Source organism: Microtus pennsylvanicus, chromosome 12 (assembly GCF_037038515.1).
Source record: "Microtus pennsylvanicus isolate mMicPen1 chromosome 12, mMicPen1.hap1, whole genome shotgun sequence".
Taxonomy (NCBI): Eukaryota; Metazoa; Chordata; class Mammalia; order Rodentia; family Cricetidae; genus Microtus; species Microtus pennsylvanicus.
The window spans coordinates 34725416-34752881 of record NC_134590.1 but is presented as its reverse complement, the minus strand read 5'-3'; the positions used below and the strand labels follow the sequence as shown (position 1 = coordinate 34752881).

General features: G+C 47.1%; 1 protein-coding gene across 12 annotated transcripts in view; it reads right to left on the bottom strand.

Annotated features, from left to right (window-relative positions):
- The window catches only part of Apbb2 (amyloid beta precursor protein binding family B member 2), a 320293-nt gene that overhangs the window by 74806 nt on the left and 218021 nt on the right, over positions 1-27466 (bottom strand). For 5 of the 12 annotated variants that reach the window (XM_075943293.1, XM_075943299.1, XM_075943298.1 and 2 more), the window contains 4 exons: positions 22941-23149; positions 15141-15203; positions 14651-14736; positions 14498-14558 (listed from right to left, as the gene is read on the bottom strand). In XM_075943293.1, coding sequence (XP_075799408.1) covers positions 14498-14558; positions 14651-14736; positions 15141-15203; positions 22941-23149 — 419 coding nt within the window. Of the gene's footprint in view, positions 1-14497; positions 14559-14650; positions 14737-15140; positions 15204-22940; positions 23150-27466 lie in introns of those variants that run through there. The other 7 variants (XM_075943296.1, XM_075943300.1, XM_075943301.1 and 4 more) reach the window with 4 other exon arrangements.

Genomic DNA, 27466 nt, shown 5'->3' with positions numbered 1-27466 from the left:
TTTGCCCCATACAAATGGACTGTATACTGTAAATGTGATCCTTACTTGATAACTAGTTGTTCTTGTTGTATATAGTTTCACTATGTTAAAGTTAAAACCTAGCCTTATTGATGAGCTCCAGGTTCAACAAGAGACTGGGTCTCAAAAAACAAAGGGGAGAGAAATCGAGGCAGACACCTGACAGTAAGCCCTGGCCTGCATGCATCTGTACATAATAGATAGGTGGATATATACATATATTTGCATACACGACACGTGTTGCTGCCACCCTTCCTCCCAGAATCGTATCAAAATGTTCCTAAGACCAAGAAGACCAAATGAGGAAAAACATGTTAGACATGTAGTTCAGACAAGGGGTCAACACTGATAGAGATGTGTTTAACACTAGGGAATCAATACTGCATGCTAAGTAACCGAAATTCATAAAACAAGGTTGTCTATTGATCTCACACAAATTTGACCACAGGCTGCAGGAATCTAATCTTGAACTTCCTCCGGTCACAGTGCTTCTAGATTCACCATTTTGGGGTTGGCGGCCACTTCCCAGAACATCAGTGTCTTGGAGGATGAGATCGGTCAAGTCACAGGGGAAGCATGGGCTGGGGGGAACTGGGGAGGACAGAGGGCTTAGCTACTCTGAGGCTTTCTGGATATCCACCAGTACACATGTAGGAGAAGGCATTCTTTGACAAGACTAGGGATGGTGAAGCTTGGGCTCTGGTCCAGGTGTGACTGTGACTAATGACCTTTAGGATGCCATCTGATTCTGTGAAGCCTCGTTCTCTCTGCCTGATGGGAGACAGACAGCCAGGACAGCTGTGAAGGGAATACAGAAGGATCTGTCTGCCTGCTTCCAGCTGTAAACTTTCAGGAATCTTGTCCTAGTCCATCCACGCGGGGCACTCACTCACTCCATCTCTCATCCATCAGGCACGGTTTGTGGTCTCCCAATCTTCCTGCTTCCTCGACTCACACCATTCAATGTTCCCCCTTTCTGAGGCCCCTGACTTCTGAGAGTCCGCCTGGGCGCTCCCGGCTCTCTTCCTTGCTTCACTTTCCGCCATGGCTAGTACTTGCGTTTAATTGGCACACCTTGAACTTGTGAGTTTTGTGGCTGGCTGCCCCCTCCCCATCTGGAAGGGGAATGACCTGAAGGGAGGGGTCTGAAGTGCAGCATGCCCAGCCCCTTGGCACACAACCTGACCACTGTGATGTGAGCTTCTACCAGGAGAAACTGGACTCACAGCAGTCCCTGGCACTCAGACACTTAGTAGGGATTAGTGCCATTCCCGGGACTCGTTTTAATTTTGTATTGTTGGCGTCGAGAAAGGTTTTGTTACACTACTCGTCAAGAAAAAACCTGCAACATTTTACTAAGTATCTGAAATAAATTCAATGAGTTCATAACACGGGAAGACCCACAAAGACCTCAATTAAAAACACGTCTGTTCCCAGGCTTTAGGAGCATTTATGAGTCATTTAGTCCTCGAAGCTGACTCCCAGCAAGCACTTAGGAAGAGCATTTAACCACAGCACGGAGCCTTGAACATGGGACTCTGGGGATCCCAGAATCTGACCACTTTATTTCACAGCTGAGTAAATCCAAGTCCCCAGAGCACTGTCAGGGCTGCCACTAAGAAGCATGGGTTGTCTGCTTTGTGAATGGCAGGTGCAGTGGGACAGTGAGGGAGGGAGGCTGCCCTGCAAGGTGTCCTTGTCAGTACCACCCTCTCGCCAAAAATGCTCCTGGCCTCAGGCACCTCCCATGCCCTACAAAGATGAGGGAGGTCGGCCCAGAACCAGAGCAATTTGAGAACTTGCTTTATAGATTAGCTTTATTGAATTCTTAGAGTAGGAATATATATGAGTTTACAAGTGTCAAGTTTGCTGGGCATGATGTTAATCCCAGCACTCAGGAGACAGAGGCAGGTGGATCTCGGGTTCAAGGCCAGCCTACTTTGCATAGTGAAGTAGAGGTCAGTCGGGCTACCATAGTGAGAACCTATCTCAATAAATAAATAAACTAATAAATAAACGTGAGAAGTAAAAAGGAAGACCACTAAGGCTAATTCAAGAGACGTCGAAATGTATCTTAAGCTTAACCTGAAGGCAGACACACAGCCTGATGGAATAAAGACTATCCTTGTCATCCTCACAAGAAACAAGGCACAAGGCGAGTGCTTCGATGATCGGGCCCACCTGGAAGAGCAGAGCAGAGTTCCTCACACATGCAGTTGCTTCCCACATTGTCCTTTGGACTGGGACCCTCACCTGGGTGCTGGCTTGATGTGGGAGTGATTTTTTTCTAATCTGTTGTTTTCATTGGTTAATTAATAAAGAAACTGCCTCGGGCCATTTGATAGGCCAACCCTTAGGTGGGTGGAGTAAACAGAACAGAATGCTGGGAGAAAGAAGCTGAGTCAGGGAGTCGCCATGACTCTCCCACTCCAGACAGATGCAGGTTAAGATCTTCCCTGGTAAGCCACCTCATGGGCTACACAGATGATTAGAAATGGGCTAGTCCAGGTGTGAGAGTTAGCCGAGAAAAGGCTAGATATAATGGGCCAAGCAGTGTTTAAAAGAATACAGTTTCCGTGTAATTATTTCGGGGGTAAAGCTAGCCGTGGGGGCGGGAAGCAGCAGCCTGCCGCTACTACAACACTGGCTGAGCTGTGGTTTTCTAAAGCACAATGTATCTGTCCTGGAATGAACAACTGTGGCCTCCATAGAGTGATGTAGGTGCTATGTATGCCTAATCTTACCACGACCACATTTTACCTTGACTCTGTGTACGGTACAGGTTTGCACACATGAGTGTATGCCTGGAGAGACGGTTGGGCCTCTTAAGACACCCAGTAGCTCCAAAAACTAGAAACTCTCCAAGGGTAACCATGACAGGCCAACCCTGTTGATCACAGAGCAACAAGGAGATAGATGGTTCGAGGTCACGCTGCATGGCACCAGGACCCATGGGTCCCCCAGATTCTAAGAGAAGTGACTACAGAGTTGGCCTAATTACAAAGGCCAGGATGGCAATGAGGGCAGGAGGAAGCAGTAAAGAGGCAAAAACTGGCAAAGACTCAGAGAGAGAGGGCAGGGTCATAAAGAGTCATAGAGGGAGGGCAGGGAGTAGCTCCGGTGAGGAGTCGGCGGGGAAGGGTGAGAAAGAAAGGCTGTGGATCTGCAAATAAAGATGCTTGATCCACACGATAGAAGGAGAGAACAAACTCGGGCAACCTGTCCTCTGCCTGTCACCCACACCAACTACACCCCCCTTTTCGGACACACACACACACACCAAAGAAATGTGTTTTTTTACAAGAAGGGAAGATAAACTCTATTAGTTTACACAGCCTGCAGGCTGTAAGCACTGTGTCCCCAGGCTATGCCAGGATATAGACATGCAAGGTGCAGACATGCAGGGTGCAGACATGCAGGGTGTAGACATGCAGAGCTCTCACATCAGAGGAGCCTCTGCTGGGCAGTACTGGTTGCAACTTGTTATATGACATTGGAGATTCTGCCTGCTGAGTGGTCCTGGGGTGGATCCAGTCCCTGAAGATCTCTAAGCCATCTCCCCACCTCCTCGAACTGCAACTATAGCACTCAGTAGCTCCCCTCCTCAGAGGTATACTAAGATCCTGTGTCCTCTTTACTTGGTTGACAGGATTCATTACGGGCAAAGGACTTGCCCAAGGTCTCATGGCCATGGTCTGTGAAGGTGAGTAGGTGGTGGTATTCAACACCATCCTCTTGTTAACATCGATGGCCACTCCACTCGTCAGTAGAGATCAGGGTCCCCAGAGTATTTTGTTAAGTGCGATATTTTAACTGGGATTTGATAGCTGCTCATTTTTCTTCCAATGAGAAGTATCCAGAGAAAAATCATAAGAAAAACAAAAATTGAAGAGACATAAATCCTGTGAATTGCAAGGAGAGTGGAGATGGACAGGGGAGAACGAGACAGGGACCTCATGGGAGAAAACAACGACCTGAAGTGGCTACCTTCAGAGGGTCACGTGCAGGAGAGGTGGGGTTACAGCGAGAATCTGGGGAGCAGAAATGCTGAATTCTGTAAAAACAAAACAGACAGAAACCAAGTCTTCCTCTAGGGAGGGCTTTGCAACTTTGTGGAGGGGGGTGGGAGGGTGCTGGTCTAAAACCAGAACGATGGCTTGGCTCTCCCAGGTGAACCTCCCTGTACCAAAGGTGACAGTGGGGCCAGAGTCACAGCCTTGAATCTGAATCCAGATCTCTGTGTAAAATGTTACTCCTGGGGATACCACAGCAGTCCCCCACTTCCTTCTCTTTTCTTTGCTCCCTTTCCTTCCCCACCCCTCTCTGTGCAGCAAGGCTGGTCTGGTCTGGGAGTATACCACCACACCCAGCCGACCCATCCGTTTTCAAATCACTTCGTGGAGAGCTTTCCCACCCAAAGAAAGAGGACAGAAAATAGACTTAAGGGGATGAAAAGAGGCCACACATATGCATGTATGCCTTCAGACTCTCTACGCTTATCAACAGGGCAATGCACCCAATGATGGCCAAGTTACCTTTGCACAGGTCTGAGCAGCCTCCTCTTAAGTGGGCAAAGTGGTTCTTCATCCAGTGCCTCATGGCTTGGGGACAATTCCAAAGCACTGGCCATGCTCAGAGGGACAGGCAGGCAGGCAGGCAGACAGACAGACAGACACACACACACACACACTGACTGTGTACACATACACACACAAAGTGCTGTCCACAAACACGTATGGATATATGAGCCTTTCATATAAGAGGTTCATTATGAAGTTCAGAGGAATTGGGTGGCATTTATGTATAATACACCCCCCAAAACATGCTCCCACGCTAGCTAAACACATTAGCTTCCTATGTCAGTTTCTCTTCAAGGTTAACAGTTTATTAAGTTATAAAAACAAACTAAAATATGGGGGTAAAATGTTTTACAAGTGTTCTATTATTTATCCCAGTCCACTTCTTCAGCAGAAAGCATGTTTTAATGCTGTTGATGGCAGCCGGCCAGAGCTGGCCACACTCTCTCATCTTTGGCAGTTCTTGTCACTCTGAAGATCAATGTCAACGCCGAGGAAGAGTGGCGAGCAAGGAGCCCACAATCTCCTGTACAGCAGGGCAATCTTAGTATCATTCACAGTATTAATACTTATGTAGAACTTTGATTATTTGAAGCTAAAATAGAGCTCAGTGGTAGAGCATTTACCCAGTATGACCAGAGACCTGGGTTCGATATTCAGCGACATGCCACAAAACAGCTTCAACAACAGCTCCACTCCCTCTCCCTCTCCCAAATCTAAAGCCAAGGTGCTGAAATCAAATATTCCCCACCAGGCTTCTGGAGGCTGAGCTCAGCCTGACCTTGAGCCAGAGGTCCCAGGAAATGAATGTCTGGGTCTGGATACTGGGTGCTTCTTTCCCAGACTCTGGACTGATGACTGTTGTAAGAACGGGGCTTCAATACAAGGGGATGGGGCAAGCAATCTATTCTATGTAAAGTGAACAATCTCTCACACACAGACACATACACTAGATGCAACCAGTCAGAACTGCTCCCAGGCTCGTTGCATCTCTAAAACACATCAGCCAATAGCCAGTTCTATTAACACACAGGAATCCTTTACTGACTCCTGTCTGTGTGCAAGATCAGAGCTTCCTGTGTGACTGGTCTAGAAGCAGGTATTTTCTACGTTTTCACTACAGCCAGTGGGTGCCACACATCTGCTCTGCATTCATGACACAGTCCAAGGCACATGGGAAATAAAAGTCCAACCGCTGAAGTCATCAGTTCCAGACTCAGAGACTGTGCGTATGTGACACCTTAGAGATGGGACGGACTGGCCCCAAGACGAGACCAAGTCTCCCAATATCTCCAGGGACTTTATCCACACAACAGCCCAAACAGCTAACCCCCACAAATGGCAAGACATTGGACTATTTTCTAGGAGGAATTTGGGAGGCGATAATATTTTATGTTGTCTCTAGACTAACTCTGTGAGGTCTCCAGGCTAAGAGTAACATCACTCTATCTTACAGATGAAAAAAAATGTGAAGCCCAGAGAGGTTAAGGGGCTTGTTCAAAGTCACACGGAGTACCACTAGCTGATCAGACCGGGGCTAGACCTCAGACATTCCAACTTCACTTTCTCTTAGCGCGGTGCGCTACAGACATTCCGGCTGTATCTCCCCCTCTGTTGTTAAAAAACACCAGCCCCCCTCCCCACGAACAATTATATTTTACTCCCCACCCCGTCTTAGTTAGGGTTTATGACTGTGAAGAGACACCACAACCACAGCAACTCTTATAAGGAAAACATTTAAATTGAGGGGGCCTGCTCACAGTTTCAGAGGTTCAGTCCATTATCATGGTGGGGCGCATGATGCATGCAGGCAGACATAGTGTTGGAGTAGCTGAGGGTCCTACATCTTGCAGACCACAGGAAGTCGACTGAGACATTGGGTGGTATCCCGAGCATAGGAAACCTCAAAGCCCACCCCCACAGTGACACACTTCCTCCAACAAGGCCGCATCTCCTAATAATGACACTTCCTATGAGATTATGGAGGTTGATTACATTCAAACTACCACGCCCCTTTTGGCAAAAGAATATCACCACAGAGTCCTGGTTTTCCTAGGATTCTATATGTAGACCAGGTAGCCTCAAACTTGTGGCAATCCTCCTGCCTCTGCCTCCAGAGTGCTGGGATGGCAGGTGTGCACTGTAACATCTGGCTTCTTAATGTTTAAAACTGTGGCGCGACCACAAGTGAGCTTGGGCTGTTGGCATGGAACACCTACCACTATGCCCGCCCTAGAGAACCAGAGGAGTGAACCAAACACACTCTTTAAGGGCTGGCCTGCACCTGCGCCAAGAGAAAGGACAGTTCAATGGATCAGAGCTGCTGTTCAACAACTGGTCTGCCTTGGTCCCTGCAGGGAAAACAGAGAGGGTGCATCTCCTGGGCTTGTGGGAGACAGACCCAGGTGAGGCCTTGGGGGGTGGTGCCAACAGCGGAGGGTAAGTGAAGCAAGCTTTGGCTAGACTCCTGATTGGGAATGTGCTAGTTCAATGGCCAGACATGTTTTTAATGAAGGAGACATTCATCTAAGGGGCTCTTAAAGCCAACTGAAATAATCAGCGTGTTTGTTTAGCGAATTATCGCTCTTTAATTCTAGTTGCCTGGTAACGGTCTATCGTAACTTCTGGCCTGCTGTGACCACTGTACCTAACAGAAACATCTTAAGAGAGACAGGCTTGTTTTGGCCTACGGTTGCAGAGATCTCAGTTCATCAGGCACATGGCTGTGGGAACATGAGGTGGAGGCTCCTCGCATCATGGCAAACAGGAAGAAGGAGGAACAGGGTGGGAACCAAGGGCTGGGCTGCAACCTTCAAAGGTCCTTTCCAAAAGACCTTCTTCTGCCAGGTAGACTTCACCTCCCAAAGGCCCCACAGCCTACGAACACTGATGGCCGCTATGTTTTCAGCTCATTCCATGCTCTCCACAGGTAGAGAGAGCGTGGGCCTGTGGGAGATGTTTTAGATGGAAACCGTAACCCCGTCACCGTGAAATGACACCACTGTGGTCTCTTACACATTACCAGGCTTTCCTCCCGAGTCCAGTGGGTCACACACCGATATGCAGGCACTTGTTATTAAATAAATAAATGCACCCTGATCAGCTGAGAGTCCTCATTCCAGGTTGTCAGTATAGAGATGGGAAATACAGAAGTGTGGCTGCTGATCGGATATGATTTCCTCACAAGTACCTAAGCCAGAGGCAGAGAAGAACTGAGACCCTGTTCTTCACAGCTGAGCTGGGGGCCTCAGACTCATGAGTTTTTACACAGGATTGAGGGACTTTAAAGCAAGGAAGAAATGGCTTAGGGAGAAAGGACCTGGCAGCAGAATCATTTCCATTGTCGTATACGAGAACCATCTTTTTGTTAATGGCAAACAAACAAGGAATGTCTTCATTACCACTAAAAGACTACTACCCAGCAACCAGCCCAAGAGAACAAGATTGGAGCTGTGTTGGCTCTTCTGGAGGAAGCCCTGGAAAGACAGCTGCATTCCAGGAACCTCCCTGAAGAACTCAGTATGCCAAATGAGTGAATGAACCACATCTCCATCAGCTCACGGCTGCAGAGTTCAGAGAGTCCACAACCCAGAATTCTCTCCAGATTCCTACGGGGCCAGGTTTGAGTACCTGCTGGCCCTCTCTGTCAGCATAGCCACCCCTACACTGTTGCTGGCTGTGGCTCATCTGGTCACCTGATTCCTACAGAGCCCTTTCAGGGAAGAGGGTGAGCCTGTCTTTCTTTAATTAGCCTCTTCGGGCATCTGCCACCAGGCCCAGCCACCAATAGTTGATAACGAAGTCTCTTGTCCCAATGGCGTGCTTCAGAACTCAGCGACTCACCCCTGCCAGCTGATTCCTGGATTGCTCACTTGGACAATGGTAGTAACCAGAAGTTAACAGGGGGAAAGAAGCCAGGCTTCTGCCAGGATGTCAGTATTATGCCTGGCCATGTTGGCAAATAAAGCCAGGGAAACAGCTTTAGAAATACAAAAATCTGTCCTCTGGGCTAAGAGGAAAATGAGCTCTATCCAATGGCACTGTGTGTCAGCACCGCTGTGGGCTTGGGGGTCTGGGGGAGGAGATGGACCAGACCATGCAGGGCTTTTGGGCAGCCTGGCTTCTTGCCTTGCTATTCTGTGGCCAGCTATGTCCGAGCAGAGCACTGGGGCCGAGACGAGAAAGGAGATCTTATGATTCCCTCTATAAATGCCCACCTAGAAGCCACGCCTCAGCGGGTACATCTCATTTGGCTGGGATGGAGTACATTCGTCAGGGGCTCTGGGACTCTTTTTGTGACTGAATCATGTAGATATGGAAGGCCCTTCGAAAAGAGCATTCTTTCTGAATGGCCAATGCCTGGGGATCGTATGCTCTCTCTCGGAGTTGTCACAATAACGCTTCCCAACATATCCCCCCTGTCTTGTGGCCCTGCTGTTCTCCCATCAAGAGTCTATTTCTCTACCTCTTGAACTGGAACTCTATTTTGACTAACAGGATAGGATGGCATCATTTCCAAGAAAAGCCTACTCTCACCTTGGCATCCTTTCCTTCCTACCCAGTGACCTCTCCTGATAAAAGTCCAAGCAACACAGAGTGGCCCAGAGGATGTGTCCTGTGAAGGGGCTCACTAAAGTAGTTTCTCCGGGTGCTGCTGCCTACTAGTGGATCAGAAAGGAACTGCACTGCTGTGCTGCTGAATTCTGCGCAGGTTCCCAAAACTCGCAGTCATGAGCAGAATAAAACAGTTTCCAGCTACCGAGTTTTGATGCATTCTATTATGCAATGCAGAGGACAAGATCCCAAGGCCACCTGGTGATAAACAGCAGACCTTGATCTTGAACCTAGGCAGTCCAGGTCCACAGCACATGTCTTACCCATTCAATGGAGTACTAAGTTCGTGTGCTCCTCTGGCACAAAGCATTCGACAAATGTTCTCACCTAGTTAGTGAACCCTCCATGCAAATCCAATCCCAGCGTCTCTCATAGTTCCGAATTTCTGGAGAAAACTTGATCTAAACCACAGGACCATTTCTCAATGTGCACAGCTATAAAATCCCACAGAAATACTAAGCAATGATAACGAATTTGTTACAGATCAGAAATAAATCTCTGAACGAGAGCCGACACTCCCTGCGATTTCCTGTTTATCTATTAGGGTTAATCTAGTCAGCTTCCGGCTAATAGAATTACTTCATGGAAATATATGCTAATAGGAACCAAGGGAAGGCTCTGATAAACAAATCTCAAGAGAAATGTTAGAACCCCGTGCTCATATCCCATTTGAGAGTCCCTCTGTCGGGTGTACCTGGCCCTGACTGGCATCTCTCATTCCTTTCTTTCTCCTTGTAGGGCAGGGTGCAGCAAGGGCAGGACACAGGCGAAGCTCTCATCAGATCCAGCGCCTGGATAATAAAACGCCTGAGTAACCCAAGCACAAACTGCCAACGGCCACAGCACTGGAGAGGACTGCAGGAAAAAGCCGTGCTCGCGTCCATACAGAAGACGCACCAAAACCACATCTTCTTCTGACAAGTTTCAAACTTGACAGTGCTGCCCACATGGTGTTCTCTATAGGCCTGCTGCATCCATGTGGCTCCTGGACTCGGCAGCGTGATCCCTTGTCCTGCACCAGGCCAATCATACCAAGCAGCCAAGAACAGCACACTGCAAAGCAATGTGTCAGGAGCCAGTTTCCTCCTAGGATTATTACGGGAACCATCACCCTGGGGAGTCTGCAGAGAACCCCACACCCCTAATTGTGTTAGGAATCGTTCTATTGACAGAGACTACCCCACACCCAAATTGGCTGTTAATGGAGAGCTATCTGTTAGGGAAACCTGCCCCACATTCCAAACTATCTAGAGAACTAGGTGTGTCAACTCATGACTTCCTGGCCTAGGTGACCTGACCGAAGGTAACCTCCTGGACCATGTGACCAACATGAACCACGTGGCAAGAGCCCAGGCCCCTGTGCCCACCCCCCAACTCCTTACCCTATATAAGCTGTACCCCATCTCTAATAAACGAAGGCTCTGACAAACCTAGCATGGCCTTCTTCCTCTCTCTCAGCCCATATCTTCCAGATAGTGCCTCTCCAGGACCCTGGAATAACTGACTGCAGGGTGGGTTACAACCCCTAGACTAAGTAACCCACCCCAAAAGCGGTTTAGAGCAATGGACCACAGGGGTCCAGAAGAGAACAAGAAGTCCATCTCTAGGCCACAACTCCTGTACACCTCGAGGAACTCTGCTACCTCAACCCCATCTAGTCAGACAGCCACAGTGGCCTAAGGCCTGGGGAAACGGTAGCTTGGAACATGTGTGCCTGACACTCGCTTGGGCTTAGGGGTCCTATGTACCAGAGTTCAAGTCTCATTTCTACGAGCTACCAGGTGAGCACACTGATGAAATGGATTCTCAGTCCTGTCCAAAGCATTGCTTTCTTATCTACAATGCCAGGAACCCTTGCATTTGTGGGACAAGCTCATGAGCAGAGAGAGCATAGGGGCTGTGAAAGGGGAGCCTGCCCTGTACCCCTCCTTCTCAAGACTCAGACAGACACGGCCAATTCATCTCCAAACGCTGTGGACTAGGGCTGCTACATTTCATACGCATCTCGACGACGCCTCAGAGTCAGGAGGGACTTCTAATATGAGGCACGGCCATTTTACAGATCAGGAATTTGAAACCCAAAGGATCTGATGCTTGGGACAACGTAATCTTGCTTATTCACTTCCTTTACTGTGAGTTCAAAGCCCTTCCTCATGAAAAGTGATTTGGTATATGCTACAACAAAGATTGGGCAGCTAGAGGCTCAGGAAAGCCATGTTCAACACTGCTTCTAACACTAACTGCAGAACCCTAGAAGTCGCAAAATCTTTAAGACCACGTCCAGTTCTATTCAATCCAATGATTCCAATAGCCCTTTTCTTTGAAGGTGTAATTCCCAATACTGTCCACCAGGTGGCACAAAATCTCCTTTACATAAACCCGAACAGTTACAACAAAGGACAGGGAGGAACTGGTTATATATATGTATATTTTTAAAAAGCATTAACTTTTCCACAATTTGACTTTAGTGTTAACCATGATTTTGGTCAGCAATGCACTGTGTGTCCGGACTAAACTTGAGACTTCGAAGCAGGGATGTGGGTGAGCCCAGGAAAGACCGCAGAGAATGAAGTCTCGGTTAGTGAGCGCTTCCTACCTGGCCGTCTAAGTATGGGGAGCAGGGGTCATGTGATTACCTGTGAAAGGCCTGGACGTGCAAGGTATTGAAAACGTTTGCTTCCCTGATAACAGTCAGTGAGGAGGAAAAGAAATAACTGGCAGGAATCATCTCAGACTACCACGGCAGACAAGTTTCACATGTATAAAAACCTCTAGGGAATAAATGCAAGTGGCTTCGTGGATTATATCCTGGAGTCAAGAGGGGACAGTAGAAGAAAAGCTGGACAAAGGAGAACAGAATGCTTACTTAAGAGCTTTAAATTATTCTGTAAGGAATGCCCTCCTTGATGATCATTTAACAAGGGACTTTTAAGCCTGGCCATGGCTCTCAGTGATAGAGTATGTCCTTGGCAAGCCTGCAACTATGGGGTTGAATCTTTAATACAGGGAAGGAGGGGCAGAGGCAAGGAGGTGAAGGGAGAGGGGAAATTTAATACTAGAAAGTAATAGTTCATATGCAGTAAAACCAAGACAAACAGATAAAGAACGGCAAAGCCCCGGGTGACCTGCGATGTGGGAGGATGGGGAAGCTACGGTATTATCATGGATGGGGAAGCTACGGTATTATCGTGGATGGGGAATCTATGGTATTATCGTGGATGGGGAAGCTACGGTATTGTCGTGGATGGGGAAGCTACGGTATTATCGTGGATGGGGAATCTACGGTATTATCGTGGATGGGGAAGCTACGGTATTATCGTGGATGGGGAAGTTATGGTATTATCGTGGATGGGGAAGCTACGGTATTATCGTGGATGGGGAAGCTACGGTATTATCGTGGATGGGGAAGCTATGGTATTATTGTGGATGGGGAAGCTATGGTATTATTGTGGATGGGGAAGCTCTGGTATTATCGTGGATGGAGAAGCTACGGTATTGTCGTGGATGGGGAAGCTACGGTATTATCGTGGAGGGGAAGCTACGGTATTATCGTGGATGGGGAAGCTACGGTATTATCGTGGATGGGGAAGCTACGGTATTATCGTGGATGGGGAAGCTATGGTATTATCGTGGATGGGGAAGCTACAGCATTATCGATAGGACTGAATGCTACTGCAGGCTTCCTGAAAGCAGTTTTCCAGGAAGTGACAGAAGCCATAAGTCTGATGGCACAGACCTAGCAATATCAGCTTCAGCAACCTCTACCAACGCAGTGACTGAACAGAGAAAAACGACGCCCATTTTTAGGGAGCTGTAGCTCTGCTCTGTAGTGTTTCGAACCGTGCTGTCGGTGCCACGCCTAAGTGGGGGAGAGGGGACAGTGCTACTAATTAAATAACAATAATGGCCAGCAATAATGAAGTTAAGGAGGCTGAGCCAGGGAACTGCGGAAAGGGCCATGTGCAGGAACTTCCAAAGTGCTCCTTATTTGCACACAGAATCAACGGACGCCGGGGCAGAGAGAGAGAGGATATTAGTGAGGAACCGACTGCGTCTCGGCTCTATGATTATGACGATGTTAATATTAGGGAAAACAGGGTGAAGGGCATATGGAGATTCAAGCCTGAGAACTTCAGTGAATTGTAATTATTTAAAATAAGATTAGGTTTCAGAATTACATACAAGCTCACACACAGATGATTGCCAATTACAAAACGTATTTAATGTCTAAAACATGAAGAAGGCTCACAGACATTTTCAGAGTTATACACATACTCTGTCATGTGTGCTTGTATGGACGCTGCCATTTCCGTTTACAGGGTTCACCAGACAACTGGTCTAGCAATTATTCTTACCTTCCTAGCACGTAGGCCTTAGATATGTGAACATATATATATATAAAAATCATTTTTTAACACACAATGAGAGAGTACAAACTTCTTGCTTAGGTGTGACCATGGAGGCCAACAGATGTCAGCAAAGCTACAGGTGGTTGTTAGCTGCTGGAAACCAGATTCGGGTCCTTTGGATGATTGTACCTCATACACTATATTTATAATTTGATACAATATGGAATTAAATATCTTTTGTAGTGTTTGTCCGTCTGCCCGTCTGTCTGTGTGTGTGCGCACGCGCGTGTGCGTGTGCCTGTATGCACATGTGTTCTTGAGTTGCACTGATGATTGTATAACGAAGCACAAGGCAACAGTTGCAGGCTCTAAGAAACCGGGAGGCCCATGTGCACTGTAATTACTATAAAGGTACCAAAGCCCTGCAGCCCCCTTCCCCTCATAGTTAGTTTCTTCACCATGGGAGACCTTCTGGATCAGGGGTCGGACGGAGGTCATTTGAAGCAGGTTTCAGTTTGAAGATGTCCTTTCAAGTTTCTGACTTGGTTCTCCTCAGGATGTGCCCCATTCTCCCTAATAATGACCCATAGCTGCTCTATGCTGAGACCCATGTGACCGGAACACGCACTCCAACCGCTTAGCCCACAGAGCCCCACACCTCTACTGATACATTTCGGCTATCTCCTCTTCCATCTTTGGGTTGACTGAGGGCCACCTCTCCTGTCACTGGACAGCATGGTAAGAGTCTGCATGGTGGTGACTGCAGAAATAGCACACACCTAAGCTGGAAGAGGGGTGTTCTTAAAATGTCACAGAGACGAGAGAGACAATGAAAAGATAATTACTTAGGAAGTGGCTGGGGGAGGGTGGCGTTATTCAAAGCCATTACTCTGACATGACAATATAAGCTCTTTGCTGAAAAGCATCTTTCTTACAAACCTTGGCTTCTGGGTCACTGTTGACACTACAAGAATCATCGTCATCAGCGTGAGGGACATTTCTAGGAAGAAAACATAAAACTGGTCTTAGAACGGTGTTGTGAAGACCCGATGAAACAACCACCCTTTTTGGCAAACCCTGCTACCCTCCTACCTCAGTTTCAAGGAGGCATAGCGCAGTGTTGCTCCCTCAAACTCTTTTAAACTGGGGTCTGGGTTAACTGTGGCTGCGTGCAAATCCTGGAGGGAAAAAGATTCTGTTAAGGCACAATGGAAAGACCCATTACCCTGCCTCAAATACCAAAGAGGAGCGAAAGCCCCAGCAAGAAGCGCAGAGTGGATGTGAGCTCAGGCAGAAAATGGCATGCAAGGGCTGCCGCGTGCTGACGTGGTTCACGAGCTCTGGTTCTTACAGGACAATAGGGGACCGGGGACACACCAGCTTGAAGTCATTCACAATGGAAGACATCAAAAAAGAAAAAAACAGACAATGTGAATGTGAGCGGCACGCCCCTGGCAAGAAGCCCCACGGCTCTGTCCCTGCAGAATGCATGATATTCACGAAGGAGAAAATTAAACAGCCACAGCCATGCAGAAAGGAACAAAACAAGATGAAATGATCTGAAATCTGACAATATACTTGCCTTCCAAATGTCACTATTAATCTTTCCCCCATTCAGAACAGCAAAGTCACTCCATGGCTGTTTCTAGACATATAATTATTCACACAGGAAAAAAAAAAAAGCACATTGATTTAAGGAAAAAAAAAACACAAGGAGAAAAAGAAAAAAAAAACACAAGACACTGTTGTTAGCATTGATATTCACAGGATGGGTTAGGGAACAAATTAAATCTAATAGTAACTTGTTAGCGCTCTCTCTAAGTTAGATTATTACCTGGCCAGGACAGGCCTCAATTACCTACCAAAGTAAATGGTTCGACATTATTAGGACGCAGTGCGGTTATTTCCTAAATGTGGTCCCAGAAGGAAGCCATATGCTTTCCTGCCTTCAATCCCCAGTCTGCACAATTCCTCTGAGACACCCTCCATACACATACAACCACACACATGTATCTAGAGATAGAAGAGGGGTCAGGGATGTCACTAGGCTGGCTTGGGGACTGGGGGATGCCCGTATCTAAGAGCACAAACTGGAGTCCAGTTACTGTTACCTACAGAGGGAATAGGACAAAAGCTCAGTCAGGGGCAGAGGCTGAAGTCACCATCCTGGTGGGATTTATTCCACATAATGGAAGGCAGCCCCACCCAGTATACTGTGAACCACTTGTTCATAAAACGCTCTCCTTCCAGGCCTTGCAAGTCTGTCCAGAGTTCACACCTGGCGGGGAAGTGATTTTCTAAATGGCTATAGACCACAGCACAGAGCCTGTGGGAAAGCTCTCACCACAGACCTCCGCCATCCCAGCAAGGAGGAAACTCCCCCCCCCCCCCCACTGTGCCAAGGGAATACTCACATATTTTTCTAGATTTATGGAGCTAAATGAAAGGACTAAAACTCAAGGCTGACCTAGTCAATCTCCCCTCAGATGAAACATCAACAATGGAAAGGTGGTTACCATGTAACTAACTTCTCAACTGCAGTTGAAAGCAAATGAGTAGCGAAGGGTGACCCAAAACTTATAGTCAGGCCACTTAAGACAGCTTTTCACTAAGAGCAAAACAAATCAGCTTCAGTCTAAACCCTGTGGGATAGCGGGCTGGCTAACTCTGCAGACGCGGCAATGGTGGACTGGCTAACTCTGCGGACAGACGCGGCAGGGTAGAGGTTCTGCCCACCACCTCCACTGGCAACAGAACTGGCTTTCTGTTTTGGGCAGGGAGCCTGAACTGCCACTTTCAAATACAAACGATTGCAGATCCCCAGACTAATTTCGAAAACTAATCTCTTCCAGTAAATATAAAGATAAAAATGTCGCCCATCTTAGCTCTCTCCTTACTCCATGTCCCTCAAAGCGTGTTCGGCCTCCACTGAGAAGTGTAACTTGGGAGAATTGTGGCCCATTTAGATCAGAAGGGCTGGGAGCCTGAGACAGGTACAGGGTTTTAGCTATGTGCGTTTTCCTGTGTTTTTTTTTAATATATATATTTAAAGTGCACATGTGTATATACACCTGAGTATATGTATGCGCACCAAATACACGCAGGGGCCTGCAGAGACCAGAAGGGGGCATCAGATCCCCGAAAACTGGAGTTACAGGATTGTGAGCTATCACGTGGGTGCTGAGAACCAATCCCGGCTGCCTTGCAAGATAGGGGAGTCCTCTTAACATCTGGGTTCTCTCTGCAGCCCCACTGTTCCTGTTCTCAGAGTCACTCTCTGGAGCTATAGAAAATGCTCCCAGCAATTGTGAGCAGCAAGTGCAAGAGGAAACATCAAGCTGTTCGCGTCTTTTCCAAGCAGCCCCCCACGGCTCCACATCAGGACCCTGGCTGCAGGGCGGGTGGCGCCCATTCTTCCTTTAGGTTGAACATTGAAAAGGGGCATCAGATGTGGATCTGAAGAAAGTCAAGCTAAGGCATGTTTGTGTGGAGAAACCTCAAAGGAAAAGGAAAGAAGAAGCGAAGAAGCGGGAATGAGAAGAGAATGGGGGCACGGTGCAGAGAGGGAGAAAGAAAAGAAAAGGAAGAAAGAAAAGAAGGCGGGGGGGGGGAGAGAGAGAGAGAGAGAGAGAGAGAGAGAGAGAGAGAGAGAGAGAGAGAGACGAAAGAAGGAGGGGTTGATGTCTGAAAACAGACACTTGGAATCAGAAATTATCTAAGAAACGCTCTGTGTTGGGACAGGAGAGGACGGAGGAATATTCTAAATGGACCATTCAGAAAAACTTCAGGACTTAATGAAAACAGGCCTCTGTGTGGGTGCCGGATTTTATGCCTTTTTATATCCTGCTCTCTGGACACAGGAGTCTCTGTAAGGGGAAAGTTGACTGTGGTTCTAGGCCTCTATGAAGCCAGCTCTTGTGCTATGGAGTCAGTTGGCAGCCGCTGGGCGGTCACCTACGTCTACATAAACAAAGCCTTATGCAATGATTCTGCTGAAGGTTAACAACAGTGAGCATTTGTTGCAAGACTCAAGTGAGGAATAATGGCAAGCTCATTCCGACTGAGCCAAAGGTATTTCTTTTTAAGCCCCATTTTAAAACAATTCATTGATATCAAAGATGAAAATTTTCCTTTCTGGTAAAAGCAACCCTAACTTTTCTTTTTTCCCCATTTTAAACAAAGAACAATACACACTTTTTCTTAAATTTTTAAGAACATGGTATAGCTAATTATTTTTAATAAGAGAAAATATTTTCTATATTTAGCTAACTATTTAATAATCGGGTTTATTTGTTTTTATAGTGCTGCAGCTCAAGCCCAAAGCCTTGAGCATGTCAGCCAGTCACTCTCCCTGAGCTACAACCCAGCTCTAGTATATAATGTTAGCGAATAACAACAAAATAATAATAATAATAAAAAAAACCCACCAGAGGTTCTCTGGCTCACCAGAAAGCCTAGAGTTACTTTAGTCTGCAGTGTAGAATGGAAAAGATGGGGACGCGATGGTGGGGGGAGGTACAAAGAGAAGGCAGCAAAAAGGAAAGAGGAGGTGAGACATATGTTTCAGGTAGGAAATGACACATGATAAGATGAGAGGAAATGGAAAGAGAACTTCTTCTGTAAGCAGCAACCCGCCTGGGAACCTTCTAGGCAGAGTGGCTAAATCTGGCATGGCCACGAGATGTCCTGGGGTAGAGTTGTAGCTGGACTACCTCCCAGTCCTTATCCTGGCCCTGCTCAGGGTGCAGCATCCATTGCTCCAAAAATGATGCTCAGGGTGCAGCATCCATTGCTCTAAATATGATGCTCAGGGTGCAGCATCCATTGCTCCAAAAATGATGCTCAGGGTACAGCATCCATTGCTCCAAATATGTTAACAACTCCAGAAATCAAAGAGAAACAGACCAGTGACCTTCAGCTGGAAAAGGTCCTTCTTCAAAAAGCCAGCAATGTGTTCCTGAGGATGGATTCTCAGGGCCTGGAAAGCCTTAGGAGGAAGCCGTCTTAACCATGTGCTATGTCTGAGATGGGTCCTTTTAAAACCCTGTTTGGGAAATAATCCCTGTGTAGCAGTGTTAGGGATGGGATGGGGACTAATGGAGGTGGTAAGGTCATCAGCTCCATGGTGGGAGATTAATGCTAACCACCAATGTGCTCAAACTTAACAGTCCCAGTCTGTCCTCTGGTCTCCTCTTTGCTCGGAGGATGAGGCAGTAGCAAGAAGGCTCTCATTAGATGCAGTTTCTCAAACCCGGACCCCCAGCCTACGAGGCAATACGTTTCTGCTCATTACAAATCTCTGTAGCGCTCTGCATCTGGAACAGAACCAACAAAAGGTCCAGGAACTCGCCCTCAGCTCACAGGCTGGGAGATGCTGCCCTGGCATCTACAAGGCCCACCTCTGAGGTTCTTTCCTGCCCTTGGGTGCCATACTCACTTGACTGGTGAAATGACAGAATGGTCCTTTGATGTGGCAACCTTACTCCAGGGACACATGGAAATACCTAGGTTTCGAGGATGGACATTGTGCTCTCCCTGGGGCTGATAACTGTTTAGGTTATCAAGTGTATTAGGTCACAAGCACGTTAGCAAGCAGAGAGACTTAAGGAGACAAGGTCTCCTCTGAGGGTCTCACTCTCTACACTTCTTAAGAAACCCTGGCAATCTCCACAGAAAGATTCTAAGCAAATCTTGGCCCCAGGCCAAGAGCTATTCATAAAATATATCTTGTATGCCCCTCCCCTCTTTTTAAAATTCCACATCCACACAATTTTAGAGGTAATTTGGAACAAGTAAATGGCTGGGGAGAGAAGGGGAGGGGAGGAACAGTGATGTGGGCCAAGTTTCAGTAGCAAATACTTCTCGGCCAGTTTGATGAACTTTCAGAGATACCGGCTGGCACGTGCACTGGAAATGGAAACATTATTCGATGTGCTTAACACTTCCCGGGTGAACTTTGGGAAGCGAGATGTAAAATTTTCAAACTGTAAGGAAGCCTGCGGTCCTCAAGTTTCTGTGCCGTCAACAGATTTGGCGCTTATTTATCTGATTTTTCTTTTCCAGCCAGCTCACAAGAAAGCTCAGTGAAAACATGCATTTCTGATAGGACACATTACAAGCTACCGCTATCTCTCGCTCTCTTAACATTTTGCTCTTTTTTTCCCTCATGTTTTGAAATTAGTTGAAATAGATTCTATTTAGGGATCAAAGAGCTGGCGCTGGAGAAATAGTCATTTCTCTTCCGCTGTCATCGGCACCTGGGACGACGTTATTAAGAAATCATTTTCTGGATGGCTCTGCGTGTCACACCATCCTCCCTGTGGGTGAGATGTGGAGATCAGAGAATCTCCACGCTTTCTAATATAGCGTGTCCACTCCCGGGTGGGAGCAGGGGGTAATGGTTCAAAGTTAACTCTGCCAATACTAGCTCGGTTCGGGAGTGACAACCACCCTTGGTGACAGGTGTGTGTTTGAGGGGAATAATGGGACAAGACCCTGGCTGAGCCCTGAATACATGTGCACCCTCTTGGGGCCCACGGTGTAGGGTCACCCTCAAGGTTCCCATGCCCTGGGTATATTATGTGGCAGGCTGCTTCCCCCAATTATATCTCCTTTCTGTCCGCTCATCCCTTTGCTCCTGTAGTGACAACGCACTGGCCTCTGCAGTCTGCGGGGACGTCTGACTTAGCAGATGCCTCACGTATGGCGGAAACTGTGCATGAAGCAAACAACCTAAAGGTTCAACTGAGGAAGAGCTAGCTACTCATCTGAGAAATGTCTGTCCATCAGAGGGCTGGTGGCCTGGGGAATGCAGCTTAGTAGCTCTGTGAGGTACCAGAATGGATGCATCAGCGGACAAATGAATGTATGAACCAGCAAATATTCCACAAAATGGTAGTGGTAATGTGTTTGCCTGCCCGGCATGAGGTTCTGGGTTGGATCCCCAGCATTAGAGTAAAAACATAAACAAATAAGTCTGCAAACAACCAAACAAAGGCTGGGTATGAGTCAGTCACCGCCTGTCTGAAACTTCTAAAATCATTCATTTAAAAAACGTTCCACTGAGGGGGAAAACTGCATAGTAAGCACACATGGAAACAAGAGGGGGCAGAAGGCAGAGTAGCCAGAGGACCAGTACCACTACCGACACGGCCGCTCAACTCCTGACTCTCAGAGGCTACCTTCTCTGCCATGGCAGAGCCCTAGCAGGGTCAAACACAGTGTTTATAAAACACTACTCTAATGTTGTCCCTTGCAGTGCTGGGACAGAATCCAGCTCCCTGTGCATGCTGGGCAAGTGCTCTAACACTAGGTACCCGTTCAGACCCAACAATTCTTCATAAGCAACACGGAGGCTGAACGCTCCGAGTCCTATGGAACCTAGGAAGGGGCCCTGGACAGTGGGTGGGGGGAGGAAGCAGGCACAGAATGGGAAAGGACAGGCAAGAGTGGATCCTAAGAGCCTCAGAGATGAGAGACACTGTCTACTCCCTGAGTTTTACCCAGTGCCAGCTGCCTAGTCCTACTACATTCCTAAGACGTTTATAGACAACACTGAAATGAAGCTTGACCATGTTAATCAAAGACATAAAAATCCAATACACACAATCTCAGATTACACGCCTTGGACGCCCCCAGGCAGGCACAAGAAGGACTTACTTTCTTCTAAGTATGCAGGGCACAAGGCACCTGGAATAGGTAGTGGGTCTTGAGTTAGTTCAACCTCCCGACTTTAGGGACAACAGGAGGCAGAGGACGTTGAAAACCTAAAGGCAGAGACACTGAGAGGAATCCTGGCCAGGGATTCCGAGGCTCTGGGTGCTGCTGTGTGTCCCTGCGAGCTCTGTGTCTTAGTTTTCCCACCTGTAATGGACTTTCCTGGTTGTGGGTTCTCTACTGTCAGATACAACCAAACAATTAGGACAGAATAACTCAGCCCGCTATAGCAAGACCAGAGGCACATACTGGCTAACTCTGCATCAGGGAGCCCATCCGCAGTGCAGAGTTCAGGTCCAGGGTATGTCTGAGATGGGGCGGGATGCAGACGCCTTCACATCACACCTGTTGAAGGTTGGCACTGCACTGGCTTACTTTTTTATCCCAAGCACACCTAACACAGGGTGAATAAGTCACTGGGGAGAAGTTGTTTAGGATGTAGAACTATTAGGCTTCAATGGCAGCTATCAAAACCGTCTAGTGCTAGTCAGCAAAATCCTATGTGCTTCACTTGCGCTGAATCACTTGCCTGATGAACAGGGCAGAGCCCAAAGCAGCCGAGGCTCTTGTCTACCAAACACAGCACACCTAATGCCAACCCTTCTGTCTAAAGATGGAGAACCGGGGCTAGGGCTGGGAAAGAGACGTCCAAGCCCCCTAAAGCAGAAAGCTGGGTACAATACCAGTCTTCCTGCCTCCCAGAGAAGAACAGGTCACCAATCAGAAAAGTCAGGAATGAGATGCAGGCTACTTTAAAAGGCAGGACGGATGACAGGAGTGGAGGGGGCGGGACAGTTTGGTAGAGTTCAAAAGCACTCACTTCTCAAACCAAAAGAAAATGGGCTTGCTTAAAGAACAAAAGAGTATCAACAGAAGAAAGGGGAGAGGGCAGGAAAGAGAGCCTGCTAGAGTAGCCATCAATAGCAATAAACATGAATGAATGAATGAATGAATGAATGAAGTGAGCTGTCACATGGTTGTGACCTTCCTGGTGATAATTCTCTTGAGCGTGCTATTACTAGGACTGACAAATATTTGCTGCAGGAATCATTACATGAATGGATATCACAAGGAAATTTTTTAAGGCCTCAATTCTTTGTTTAAACATCCCGATTTCTTCCTCAGGGATACCCGGAATTTACGCTGCTAATTATTTCCAAAATAATGTCACTTCTGCTAAATAAACACATCTCTTTTTTTCCTCCTTAAATAGGAATTAAGCATTTAAGTGCTCTCAAGGGTTATTCCTGCAAGACATCTTCTGCATGCTAGCAAATGAACCCAAGCCTAATAAGATACGTGGTAATTATAACACGTCTGGCCAAGAGATGTTCTTCTATGCGTAAATATTTCATGGATCCAGCACCATGCAATGGTACCTGCAGAGTAAATGGCAGCCTCCGTGAGCCCTAGGGAAACTTAACCACTTCCCATTAATCAGCTCCTCTTGTTTTGGTACCTAGGATGGGGTGTCAAGAGACCAGAATCTATTAAGAGTGAAAATAGCCCTGAACAACAGACAGACATTAACACTATTTTCTAAGAGGCTGCATTGCTGAGCTCTCAAACACAACATGCATGGCCGTCAAAAGGCTTCCCTCGGTGACACGTCAGGGCAGAGGCTGTTAGTCTAAAGGGAAACTGAGTTACATCTACTAAGCTTTACCTCATTCTCTGGGGTAGGAGATGACGTCACAGAGCTAAGAGAGCCTTTCCTAGAACCCTGGATGTCCACTGGGATGGAGACAGGCCGTTCCCACTGAGTCGTTCCTGTTGGGATGTGCCAGTAGTAGGTCCCAGCAATGTCACTGATTCTTTTCCAGCCCGGCGGTAAATCTGGATCCGTCTGAAATGAGTGATCGCTCCAGATATCTGCTAAGAAATGGGAGAAAAAGAGAATTTTATTAAAAGAGAAAAGGAAGCTTCCAATAGTCAGGTAAATCCCAGAAACGGAAACATCTACGTTCAACTGAGAAGAACCTGCCTATAAAGTGTGGTACAAAAGGGTAATAGAGAAGGGAACAGAAAGAGCTGGAAAGCCTTTTTGTCTTAGTGACAGTGTCCTTTGCTTTACAGAAGCTTCTCAGTCTTAGGAGGTCCCATTTATTCAATGAGGCCCTTAATGTCTGTGCTGCTGGGGTTATACGTAGGAAGTGGTCTTCTGTGCCCATGTGTTGTAGAGTACTTCCCACTTTCTCTTCTATCAGGTTCAGTGTGTTCGGACTGATACTGAGGTCTTTAATCCATTTGGACTTGAGTTTTGTGCATGGTGATAGATATGGATCAAGAACAATGGCAATGGGTTTTTTGATCCTACTGCACGTACTGGCTTTGGGGGAGCCTAGGCAGTTTGGATGCTCACCTTACTAAACCTGGATGGAGGTGGGCGGTCCTTGGGCTTCCCACAGGTCAGGGAACCCTGATTGCTTTTCAAGCTGATGAGGGAGAGGGACTTGATGGGGGAGGGGGAGGGAAATGGGAGGCGGTGGCGGGGAGGAGGCAGAAATCCTTAATAAATAAGTAAATTAAAAAAAAAAAGAAAGAGCTGGAAAGGCTGTGTGCCATCTGTGAAGACAGGCACAAAGACCTCTTTTCCAAGTCACCCCTCACCTCCAAGAGCCCCAAGCTAAAGCTCTACCAACCATGCAGGCAAACTCCACACGTTTACATACAGAGCCTACAGGATCCCGCTGTCAATCCGGAAGGATGACTGGTTGGCATGACACATCCTTCCTGGCCATAAGTCTAAATTTCTGCAACCACTTTCTATAGATAAGCACTGTGTTTGCATCGAAACACCCACAAAGGAGCAGTGTCTTTTTCAGGCCTCCGGGACTCTGAATTGCACACTTTTAGGAAGAGCAAACTGAAATAAATAGCTGTGGGATTCAACAGAGGACCAGACTGGCTTTGCAAGTGGGCCGGTAATGTAGAGACACGGAAGAAGGTGGGAGTGAGAGGCCCTACAGAAAGGCGGGGAGTGTGCCCAACGGGCAAGCGTCTGCGGGGTCCAAAGGCATTCCGATTCAATAAATAACCCTTAAGTACAATGGGTGCCAAAGAGAGCTTCCCCACTGGACAATTCCTGGCACACTTAACCCACCCTAGTACTTTCCCTATCTATTGAGTAAGCATTTTTTTTTTATTTTTGTCCTTGAGTTGAATGATAAAGGGATTAAAATGTACAAGAGAAAAGAAGTAGAGCAAGGAATTCAGAAATGGAAAGATCGTGGAGAAGGCACAGAGCTAACGGAGTCTGTGTGGGCAGACTGACCACTTGGGCTCTAGATTTGAGCACTGTTCTATTCTAAGGGCTCAGCCCTTTTCTACACAGCCGTACAAAAAGCCGGAATGTTTTACTCCATTCCCAGTGAGACCACACATGGGCCTTGCTCAATACAGCATCACTGTGTAATGTGGGCACACATTACCAAAGCTGTTACGGGAGAGAAGAAAGAGAGAAGCCAAACAAAGAGGGTGGGTAAGTCCATGGGCACAGATGTGTATCCACACTGGTGCCCCAGCATCTTAGCTTGACAGAGGCAAAACTGCCACCAGTCTGGAATTATGGTGGAAACATTGCCCTCTATCCACAGGAAAATGAAGCATGAGTATGCGATTCCAAGTTAACAAAATTTGCCCAAACAACTCTAACCAGGTGTGTTTCTAGTCCCCGTTCCATTACACCTCTTGGGGGGGGGGGTACATGGGTTGTTTCTGAGATCCCCTCGTTGTTAGCATCTCAGCTGGGGCAGGGACGGTAAAATGCAGAGGACCTAAGTTGGAGAGATCTAGAGTATGCGAGTGCCCTATAGGGTCTCATTTATGGGTCCCAAACACAGAGATCTGGGACAAAAATGGGAAAGGGATAAAAAGGGCGCCGTTCCTACCTCCATGGTTCATGAGGTCTGCGCATTATACTTGAGAGTGAGGAACAGTCACGCACACCATCGGAGTATGAAGTCACGGCAGACCAAGGACAGGGGGTAAGGTCCCTGGCTCTTAAGCCAGGCTGCTACCTAGACTATGTGAGAGGAACTTTGCACTAGATGGTAGGACTTGAGCTGTTCTGTGTTGAGCCAAACACAATACATTTTTCTTTAACCTGGCTTGTATTTTTAGATTTCTGCTGAGATTGTGTTAAGAAAAAAATACTTGAACGGGGGCTTATTCTGTTGCTAAAAATAGATGACAATGAAGATGGTGGGAAAAGTGGGCAAACGCCCAACATTCACAGTTCCAGCATCCTGTCCAGAAGCACCCCATGCTAGTGTGAAAGCTAAGCACAAGGAGGGCAGGGAGGCATCATGTCCATCTCATGCATCAGCTGAGATTCAATATTCAACAGGCATTCAATAGCGGGTGGATGGGTGGATGGGTATATGGGTGAATGAATGAAGAAAGAAGGAAGAAATTACTGAATGAATTAGGTTTTCCAATAGCAAACCTGGCATCTAACAAAAGAGGAATTCTGGTGAAATGAGTTCTGTACACTGTCGTCACAAAACAGACCACTAACATTCATTTAGGATCAAAGTCCTACTTCCGTTGATGGCATACATGACTGTCCTCACAGGTCAACAGAGATACAGACAGTCTTCTACAGCCATATCCACGGGTTCCACATTTGTGGATGAAAGTCACTGAGGAATCACGCACGCTTTGTTAGATCTGCCGGGAGGTTCGAGAGCACAATGGGATATTCTTAGCTTCCAGTGGGAGTAGCCTAACAGCCATCGATATTAGAGACATTGTTTTCCCTTCGGTAGGTCATATGCCACAGTGATCTTGGTGTTAGAGCCAGCATTAGAATGCAAAGGTGCATCGTGGGATCCCGTCGGCTTCCCAGTTTTAGAACTGGAACTAAGATCAACTGCAAGGGTCTCAAAGAAAGAACGCACAGGAAGTTTCCAGAGCAGTTTCAGTATGGCAGGCTGCAGCACCACATTCTCACACCCCTGTCGGCTTGGCAAACACTAAAAGGCACTACATGAGAGGGCAGCTGGGCCAACCAAAGAGAACGTGCATACATCATGTAGACCTGTACACACTGGAGGGGAATTTTAACATAAGCATGCTGCAAACAAGACTATCATTAATTAATGAAGATGTTATTGCTCCATCACGACCCAGCAATTCCACACTTGGAATCTGTCCTAGAGAACCCATACGTACACATTAGGTATGCAGACCACAGCAGCCACATGACAATAACCCCCAACTCAAAACAATCCAGACCTCCTTTGATGGAAGAATGAGAAGATTACAACAGCATAAACAACTAACAAAAATAAGCCAAGTACAGCTGCGTACAAGAATACAAAGGTCACAAGCAGGCCACTGAAGAAAAGGAAGAAGACAAAGGATGCTATATTCACCACATTCCCACTCAGATAAAGTCCAACCGTTCATTATTTAGTGATAGAAATAAATTGTTGAAACTGTCAAAAACGCAAACACACAATTACCACATACAAAATAAAAATACAGACTGATGAACAACCGCCAGAAGTGTGTATGGTGGGGTGGGGTGCAGTGGGGTGTGGTGGGGTGTTGGTTTTGATCAAAAAAGGGCATACTTTTGGTCTTCCATATTCTAACAAATGTCATCGCTGGTGAGATGGATGGTTCCTTTATAATTATCTATTAATCTGTATACTTAATCTGTATTTCTGAATGCATATTTTTCACAAGTAAAGAAATAGAGGCTGGAGAGACGGCTCAGTTTGGTGCAGTGTTTGCCAGCCAAGCATGATCTGAAGAAGTCACATAAAAGGTGGGTGTGGCAGGGTGTGCTTACAATCTCAGCACTGAGTGGGCAGAGTGGAGGCTCCCTGGAGGTCTTCTGACCTCCACATGCTCATTGTGACACACATATCCACACCACACACAGACACAGACAGACAGACAGCAGACACACATACACACAAGCATGCACGTTAGTTAGCCAGATCAGGATATTTTCAATGTGTACAAAGATGATACAAGCAAAAAACAAGAGGTTCATTCAAGAGTCTTGATGGCTCCAACAAGTACAGACCATTCAAGGAACCCAGCAGTGGCTTTATACAGCCCGACCTGGAAATGAGTGGGAATCTCCTAGGGATTCACTATCTGAATGGCCCTGGAATAACCAGATGGCTCTTTAGAATGTCAGATATTTATCAGTAAAACACAGGTCACTGTAGCAGC